Below are 9,036 nucleotides of genomic sequence, written 5' to 3' on the forward strand. Positions count from 1 at the left end.
GTTATTGCACTTCGGGCGGTGTTGACCCCCTGCGTAATTTCTGGTGGTGGGGGGGGGCTGTTTCTACAAGGTGCATAGAGGCAGTAGCGCCCCTGGTCGGAGGGTTTTACCTTTGCCCTTCACCGGGCGTTAAAGAGTTAAAGACCAGCTGTCTCCCAGGCGCGGCGCGTCGCTCCTACTCGCGTTGCGTTGCGTCGCTGCGCCGCGTCGCTCCGCCCGCTGCGCTGATCTTCCTGCTCGCTGAGGATTGTGGGAGTCCGGGACGCTGCCCAGGCTGGTTACCGGAACACCGGGGACGAATTGTGTCCTGTTTGTAAGTATAACGGCCCGTTTCCGCACCGTCGGGTTGGGTCGGACGCGCGCTCGTCTCGTCGGTCGAGCCGGTCTCCGGTCACGGAGCTCGGCCGCCAGCGTTGCCATGTTGTTGTTGTTTTTCTCCAGCATGGAGGCCCGAGAGCGGAGACCGGGCGTCTGGAGCTGACAGGCGGGGAGGGCAGCTGCCTCCGCCCGGCCGCGGCGCGGCGCAGACAAGGACGCGCACCGACACGGGAAAGGGACGCGCGGCTCGGTTTAGACGCGAGGCTCGCCGCCCTGTGCGCGAAGGTCGCGTCCGTGCCGATGCGCGCCGTCGGTACGCGGGACTCGTCTTGTCCCGGAGGCACCTCCACCTGACCGGAGGGGAGACGTGTCGCAGATCCGCCTCTGCCGGTGAAACACGCTGTAACGCCTCCGGTGACGCGCGTCACTGCGCGGAGTCGCCGCGTTAACGGCGACGCTGCCGCTCCGACGTTCAGAAGAAAATGACTTCAGTCGAAACATCTTTAGATCTCCGGAAATCCTCTGCGGAATCCCCCCCAATCAGTGATGATGTCCTTCTGTCCGTCTGTCCTTCTGTTCCTGGACGTTTGTCCTCAGGTTCATTCAAATCCGTGCAGGACTCGGGCCTGTTTATAGATCCATCCCAGGATTAAGGGAATAAAATAATCTGCCGGGATGATTCTCCTGGTGTTCCCGGCCTCCTAGCAGGAGGTGCTGGTCCGGATCCTTACCCGAACGGCACCTATCCAGAATTCTTTACTTTGCTGGATCGGGACAATAACATTTTTTATTTTATTTTTTTTGCTTCCAACTTTGTGAATAATTGAGTAAAACATCTGCCACACAATAAAGTCTAACCTGTGTAGAATAGATAAATGATAGATCTAGACCAGACAGAAGAGACTCAGGAGGAACAATGGCGTCTCTGTCCCTGCAGAGCCTGACGCCATTGGTGGTCTCAGCAACATGTCCAGCCGAGGAGGAAAGAAGAAGACGACCAAGACGTCCCGGTCCACCAAGGCCGGGGTCATCTTCCCCGTGGGGCGCATGCTGCGCTACATCAAGAGGGCCTGCCCAAATACCGCATCGGGGTGGGGGCACCTGTCTACCTGGCTGCTGTCCTTGAGTATCTCACTGGTGAGATTTACTGGGGGGGGGGGCCCATACGCTGCGTTTCACACGAGAGAACTCTTGTCATCCATTCTGTAACCCCCCCCCCCCCCCCCCCAGCTGAAATCCTGGAGTTGGCCGGTAACGCTGCCAGAGACAACAAGAAGGGTCGCGTCACGCCGCGGCACATCCTGCTGGCTATCGCCAACGACGAGGAGCTGAACCAGGTGAGGACCCCCGGGGGGGGGGGACGACTCGTCCAGTTTTAATTTGTCTTCCTGTCTCAGCTGCTGAAAGGTGTGACCATTGCGGCGGGTGGCGTTCTGCCCAACATCCACCCGGAGCTGCTGGCTAAAAAGAGAGGCGCCAAGGGGAAACTGGAGGCGCCGGCGCCCCCCACCCCGGAGAAGAAACCCAAGCCAGTGAAGAAAACCGTGACCAAGAAACCGAGTGGGAAAAAGACACGAGGGAGAAGCGAAGGTATTGGACGGACCCCGGAGATCTCAGTCTGGATCCAGTCTGGATACAAAAATGTTCCAATTAGCTGATAATGGAGGCTAAAGAAAAAAAAAATGGAGGAAAAAAACAAAACACATTTTTACTCTGGAAAGTGTCTGAATCTGGGGGCTGAACCTTCCGCGTCTCCATAGAAACCGGGCGAGGTGAGCAAGGCGGCGTCGGCGGACAGCACCACAGACGGCTCCCCGGACGGCTTCACCGTCCTCTCCACCAAGAGCCTCTTCCTGGGTCAAAAGGTCAGCGGAGAACTAAAGGCATCCTGAAGTTCATCGCTCATTTAACGAATGGATAATTCCCCGTGAATCGGTTCGCCGTTGAGCAGCCGGCTTGTCTCGTTCCGGGGTTGAGGAAGCGAGCTGATCATTTATCGTGAAAGGCCGATGTTCTATATTTCAGGGATCGCGTCCCGACTACGTAAGAAGATTAACCACGAACGTTCTCCGTACATTCACCTCCAGAGCGTCGCCTGCTGCTGTCTCGCCGACCCGGCCCAGTGCAGAGTCCCTTCCTCTTCCTCTTCCTCTTCCTCTTCCTCTTCCTTCCTTATTGATCCCACAAATAGGAAAGCCTCATCTTCACTCTTCATCGCTGCTGTGTTTCAAACATTCAAGGTGTCCGCGTGAAGTCTGGTTTTAATGGCTTTGCTTCCTTCCCTCTACCCCCCCCCCGCCCGGTGTCCTCCGGCCCAGCGAGGTTTGACGTTTAAAATCCTTGAATGTTCAACAGCCCGCGATCAGTGAATCTGTCTCCGTAGCTGCATTGATCATCGATCAGATCATCAATCGGGTAAAGCCCCCCTGTGGAGCAGCTCCGCCTCCGTGAGTCAGGTGGCGAACCTGAGGCAGATGACACGCCTCCTGCAGCAGAACCCCCCCCCCCCCCTGGTGTCTTTTGTCAGGAATAAAATCACCTGTTCTCACCTGGAAAGCAGGTGAAGACCCTGCTTTTACGCAAACCGAGCAGGAATGTGAAATCCTGAAAACACATTCAGGGATTTGAGCAAACCTCCGGCTGGCCCCGCCCACGTTGTAGATGTTTTTTTTTTCCATCGTGTGTCGCCTCCCTTCAGACGGCTAACGGACCTACATTAGGATCCGTCCGTTCCAGGACAGTCGGTGGAATGCAATAAAACACCCGTCAGTGTAATCGACTCCTCTTCACGCAGCAACAATTCTAAACTACAGAACGTAACTAGCTTAAATCATGTCAGTGTTTTATTAAATCTGCCTGACTGTGCTTCCATCACAGACGGAAACCCACCGGGTCACGGTTGCTTCCTGTTTCCTGTGATGTCATCAGGAGCGCATTCACGCCTGTCTGCTCTCCTGTTTTATGCTTTCTTCGTTTTCATTTGTCTCCCATCACTCACTGTGTTTTTTTTTACCACCATGTTGTTTGCCTGTTGTTTGTCGTTGTCATCCGTAGTTGCAAGTTGTCCAAGCCGACATCTCCGTCGTGGAGAGCGACGCTGTCATTCATCCGACCAGCTCCTCCTTCTATACAGGTGGTGAAGTAGGTAAAGGGAGCAGCGACTCGGGGAGGAGGGCCGTCTCTGTCTGCGCTGCAGCCTGTGGACCAACAGCGGCAGCTCCCTGCTGTAGATCCCTGCTGTAGATCCCTGCTGTAGATCCCTGCTGTAGATCCTGCGGTAGATCCCTGCTGTAGATCCCTGCGGTAGATCCTGCTGTAGATCCCTGCTGTAGATCCCTGCTGTAGATCCCTGCTGTAGATCCCTGCTGTAGATCCCTGCTGTAGATCCCTGCTGTAGATCCCGGCGCCGTTAGGTTCGAGGGAGCACGAAAATGAACTCGGAGAGGCTTGAAATGTTTGATGAAAGCGCTGATCTGCAAACCGGTTTCCAAGATCGTCATCAGAGGTTCTCGATTGTCTTTATACACCAAACATGAAACCTAAAAGTGAATCGGAATTTATATTTTACTGATTTTTGAATCCATAAATGGGTTTTAATGTTAAAATGTAATTTTTTTTTCCTGAGCTCATTCTGGACGTTTTTCATGATGGTTCATATCGGACCACTTTATGACTGATTTTTAGTATAATTGATATACAATATATTTGTATTGATTTTTTTGACAAAGCCTTAGATTAAATTAGCAGGAATCTGATCACCAGAGAAGGTGAACATGATTTGATCGATGCCACTATTTCACCCGAGGAGACGTTAACTGGATCGTCTAAAGGTAGTTTTTCTGAGTTTATTTTCACATCATGAGGTCGCGACCTACAGCAGGGATGCAAGCCTCTGACACTGGTGGCCCTCGTGCAGCAGTTGTGTGTCGGGGCCTGCGTCGTGTTGCTGCTTTGTTCACCAGGCTGAAATGTGGGCCGTCTCCTTCGTGTTGTGTGACGTCTATCCAAATGATTGAGCCTCAAACTAAAACCGATCGCTTGTCCCTCGCATAATGGATGAAGCAATGCACCGTCATGAATCATTTTAACACAAGAAGTTGTTGTTGTTTTGACCTGCTAGCTTGATTGGCTGGTCGATGACTTGTTTCATCCACTAATCTTTCTTCGGGAGGGCAACGCTAACCCTCACCTGTCCTGAATGAAACCGATTCCTCTTGAAGCTCCTCCCCTCGAGCTGTGGCTTCTTTCTTTATCTCCAGCTCCATTTCACGGTTTGGTTGAAACATGAGCAAACGTGAGCATTTTGCCAGTGAAATTAAATACCCGGGAAATCAGGCAGCGGAGGGAAGTAATTATAGACTTTAATTACTTAATTTAAGGCTTTAATGCCTTAATTTAATCGAATCCAAATGAGTCACTTGGGGGGGGGGGGGGGGGGGGGCGACAATCAGCGGTTTAATGTTTTCGTTTTGTGTTTCCTTTCCTGAAATGAAGCAGCATTCAGTTTGCTGAGGTCAGAGATTCAGAGAGAAGCCGGCTGGAACGATTGACGGCATCATTGTCTGCCTGTCTGTCTACATGCATGATCCCCCCCCCCCCCCCCCCACCTTCTCTTTCCTGTCTGTCCCCGTCTGTAAGGTAGTCACTCCAGACTTCCGTCTCTGTTACAGGCTGTGCTCTGGAAAAGAAGGGGGGCAAGGAGTTTGCTGAAGCCCTGCAGGAGCTGAAGAAGAAGAACGGCCCCCTGGAGGTGGCTGGGGGTAACTGTTACAAAACAAAATGTGTCACTTTATCTCATGGCTAATTTAGCTGGACATCCACAGACTCGCTACACACACACTCTCACACACACACACACACACACACACACACACACACCCTTCACTTCCAAACCATTAAAACCAGTTTGAACCTTTCGGAATCTGTAATTCTCATCCTCCACACCGCCTAAGGAGCCGGAGCTCAACTTGCCGACTGAAGTCTGTCCATGTTCTCTGCGCCACCTGGAAAGCAGCTCATCCTCATCCTCTTTATCCTCATCGTCACTCTGGACTCTGATCCAGTCTCACGTTGGCTAATAAAACCTGAGCTTTTGGCTCAGGGTCTCGGGCTACAGCTGCAGATGTGACTTCTCTTTTCTCTCCTCCACTTCTCCTCCTCCCCCGGCCCACCCTGCATTAATGCTCCGGCCAGAGCATTTAAAGCTCTGGGGGGGGGGGGGACACTTTCCACCAGGCAAAGTGTTTTTCTAGCAGATTCAACCTTTGGGTTTGAATTCTGACAGAACCCGGGGGGGGTGATTCAGTTGTAGGAAGTGGTGCGGGGCGGTCCGGGGGGGGAGTTCAGTGCTCTGCTAAAAGGATTGTTGCAGAGGTCAGCTGTGGGGGGGGGGGGGGGTTATTCTTTATGCTCTGACAGCTGCTGGACTGATCCAAGACCGAAGGCAGAAATATTCGCTCGTCCAGGCTTGAAGAGGATGACGAGCACTCACTGTTCTTCCTCTCTCGTCTTCATCCCTCAGCCGTGATGACCGGGGCTTCGGCCTGCCTGCTAAGTACGTCATCCACTGTAACAGTCCGGGCTGGGGCTCAGACAAGTGTGAGGAGTTGCTGGAGAAGACGGTGAAGAACTGCCTGGTTCTGGCCGACGAGAAGAAGCTCAAGTCGGTGGCGTTCCCGTCCATCGGCAGCGGCAGGTGAGAAACGCTGGCCGTAGCGCCGGTGACCGTACATCAGGAGGCGGTTTCTTTATAAAAACGGAGTCTAGAAATGATTCGGAAACGCTAAGAGCCGTTTCTGAGGTTGGTCAGACACTTTGGGTGCCGTGACTCCGCCCATCTCCTCATCCATCCATCCATCCCATCTCCTCAATGAGTTACAAACACAAACAAATAATCGGGGGTGTTCTTTGGTGGTTTGAGGGGGGTGGGGGGGGGGTATTTGATGTACGAGATAATTGAAGTAAGTCGGGCTACGACCTGGAAGACGGGCTTTGTCTTCGTCTTCATCGTGCTGAGAGGAGGAGCCCTGCTGCCCTGGAGCGAGGATTAATCCTGAAGGACGATGATTGGCTGGGGGTCAGGTTAAGAGTTTGACAGTACGCCAATCGGAGGTGGCGATTGGCGGGTCCTGACATCTCTGCTGAATTTGAGAGGAAATCTGCGCCAAACGAGGTGCTGTTAATCTGGATTAGAGAAATGTCGTGATTAAAGGACGATTCCATGCTTACACACGTCGACATTCTGACCTAGCCTCTAACGCTGGAGTCTCTCCGTGGCGTGACTCGACTCAACGGCCCTTCTCGCTCTGTCAGGAATGGATTCCCGAAGCAGACGGCGGCCCAGCTGATCCTGAAGGCCATCTCCAGCTACTTCGTCGCCACCATGTCTTCCACCATCAAGACCGTCTACTTCGTCCTGTTCGACAGCGAGAGCATCGGGATCTACGTGCAAGAAATGGCCAAACTGGAGACGAGCTAAGAGGCTGCCCCCCCCCCCCTCCCCCTTCTTTTCCTCCTTGCCCTGTTCTGTTGGGTTTTTTCTTTCTTTCAGGGAAACCAGAAGGTGTTTATTAGTGGTCTGTTTAATATGAAGAAGAAGCGTTCTATTGGCCGGGACCTTGTTTTTTGCATTACGTTTGTATTTTTGCGACATTGTTTTTAATTTCTTACTTGGACGTAAGAGTGCGCTGCTCATCCGTTGATCCTCTGATAGGGACGGTGCCGCGTTAAACAGATTCTACCAGTGGAAAAGATTTCATTTTCATGGTATATATGGTAAAGACGTTGCTCATGAGCGATGGCTGCACCTCAGCAATCAGGCTTCCACAGAAGTCCAGTATATATACGGGTTCATGCATGCGAAGGGAGGAAGGATGGCACAGCCGCTCTTCTCTTCTCTTCCCGTTGCTCTCGTAAACACGACGCGTTTTGGAACATCTGTCGCTAAAAGTTAAAGAAAAGGTTAAAGTTTGCTCTTCCGGGCTGTTGGTGGACTCGTAAAGTTCTGTTCTGTTCTCGTGTTGTGTGTTTCTAATTCCTATATTCACAAAGGAAAAAAGGTTTCCTTGTGTGCTGCAGAGACCTTTACCCCCCCCCCCCAAGAAAAAAGGAAATAATCGGATGGAAAAAATTATGTTTTCTAGCATTTATTGGTCGGCTCCTGAAACGGTCGCGGTGCAGATTGGAGCCCATTGATGGGATTATATTGTGTATTCCTGTGAGTGTTGACATAGATGAAGTATTTGTGAAATGTTATAGTAAAATATTTGACTAACAGATTTTTATTTCTCTTAATTTTTTAGCCTTAATGATCAGGTGACCTGGAAGCAAAAGCGTAATTGTTTTATGTTTATGTTCTAAAAGCAACGTGATTGTTGCTGCTTGTCGAAACTCGGCTGTTTGTTCGGGTTGCTGTTCAGTCATCCACCACTAGATGGCTCCACGGAATCAGGAATGGTGGGGGTGGGGCAGCTGCAGGCCTCTTTCATGCAGGCGCTGGTCAATTTGAGTTGGATTAGAATTGGGACTGACAACCATAAAAGAAGAACCAGACTGTTCTGCTGCATTTGGACTTTCAAAGACCAACTTTCTTATGAAAAAAAAAAAGTCAATGCTTTCTAAAGAATCGCTACATTTGATGATCCTGATAAGATCTGTCCACACTCCGGTAATAAAATGCCTTCCCAAAAAAACATTGTTCTGTTTCTCTTGAAATCCTCTTGATGGTTTTGGTTTCATCGGGTGTGTGTGTGTGTGTCCTGATTCTGTTATAATAAATCATGTCTCAGCGTTAAAGAAAAACATTGTTCTGTTTCTCTTGAAATCCTCTTGATGGTTTTGGTTTCATCGGGTGTGTGTGTGTGTGTGTCCTGATTCTGTTATAATAAATCTGTCTCAGCGTTAAAGTGAGCGTAATTTGAAATGCTGCAGAACAAATGGCAGAAGGATGACTTGCGGCTACGCAGAGTTTGTAACCTGGGTCCGGTTAGGGGTCCGGTTAGGGTCAGTTAACGGTAGGCTGGGACCAGAGACGCCTGCAGGATAGCGATCTACTTCTTAGATTCTATTGATCTTCGCTCCATTTGAAGTTTGGCAATCTTTCCTGCAGTCGTGACTTTTGACCACTTGGTGGCAGCACAGCTTCTGTAGACAGGAATCCGACTCTGTTTGGTCTCCACCAGCTCCTGCTCCCTCATGGATCTGGCTGATTCCTGGTCTCATAGTGCATCACGACTATAGATGAATATATCAGTCGGATAAGTCACCAAAGTCAATCAATCTTTGATATAAAGCTTTTAACACCTGGCCGGGATTTGGAGTTAAATTACAATTTGATTTCGCCGCAGCATCGGACGCCGACGACGCAGAACGATTAGGAGGAATCACAAAATGTGTTTCGACGGATGATCGGAGGCTTCGGACGATCCCAACGCTGACGTGTCCGTCGAAGCTCGTCCTCAGGTGGAGAAACTCTGAGGGGGGTCACGGCTTGGAGATGCAGCACGACCTTGTAGGAGAAGCTACGCCAGTGCTACAGAGCTGCTCCTGAAGTCACCCCCCCCCCCCCCCCCCCCCCTCACAGGTAACTGACTGCAGATGAACTGACTTATGTCCTCCAGTTATAGACTCTGGATCCGTCGGAGTTGGTGCAGACAGACGACAGTCTGTTCTGTCTTCTAGGTTTCCATAGAAGTGATTTCCTTCATTGGGCGGGGGTTC

At 51.1% G+C, this 9,036-nt stretch overlaps 2 protein-coding genes across 2 annotated transcripts in view; both read left to right on the forward strand.

Annotated features, from left to right (window-relative positions):
* Window positions 1-267: 267 nt before the first annotated feature.
* macroh2a1 (macroH2A.1 histone) overlaps window positions 268-9,036 on the forward strand; it is an 11,335-nt gene continuing 2,566 nt past the window's right edge. Inside the window, 8 exon segments of the mRNA XM_068745047.1 lie at window positions 268-313; window positions 1,256-1,381; window positions 1,384-1,455; window positions 1,549-1,655; window positions 1,716-1,934; window positions 2,079-2,183; window positions 3,373-3,463; window positions 4,989-5,078. Of these exon segments, the coding sequence (XP_068601148.1) occupies window positions 1,285-1,381; window positions 1,384-1,455; window positions 1,549-1,655; window positions 1,716-1,934; window positions 2,079-2,183; window positions 3,373-3,463; window positions 4,989-5,078 (781 nt within the window). The 5' untranslated portion in view covers window positions 268-313; window positions 1,256-1,284.
* LOC137900122 (core histone macro-H2A.1-like) lies at window positions 5,306-7,961 on the forward strand. The gene is made up of 3 exons (XM_068744179.1): window positions 5,306-5,442; window positions 5,840-6,013; window positions 6,631-7,961. Exons 1-3 carry the CDS (start codon window positions 5,306-5,308, stop codon window positions 6,794-6,796), a joined length of 477 nt encoding a protein of 158 aa, XP_068600280.1. The 3' UTR covers window positions 6,797-7,961.

The sequence above is a fragment of the Brachionichthys hirsutus genome, chromosome 10 (assembly GCF_040956055.1).
Source record: "Brachionichthys hirsutus isolate HB-005 chromosome 10, CSIRO-AGI_Bhir_v1, whole genome shotgun sequence".
NCBI lineage: Eukaryota > Metazoa > Chordata > Actinopteri > Lophiiformes > Brachionichthyidae > Brachionichthys > Brachionichthys hirsutus.

Bases quoted from the DNA above. Each gene is read 5' to 3' on its own strand.
- LOC137900122 (XM_068744179.1), top strand. From the start codon at position 5,306: ATGTTCTCTGCGCCACCTGGAAAGCAGCTCATCCTCATCCTCTTTATC. The intron at 5,443-5,839 runs GTGACTTCTCTT...TTCATCCCTCAG, and splicing joins CTCGGGCTACAGCTGCAGAT to CCGTGATGACCGGGGCTTCG. The intron at 6,014-6,630 runs GTGAGAAACGCT...TCGCTCTGTCAG, and splicing joins CCGTCCATCGGCAGCGGCAG to GAATGGATTCCCGAAGCAGA.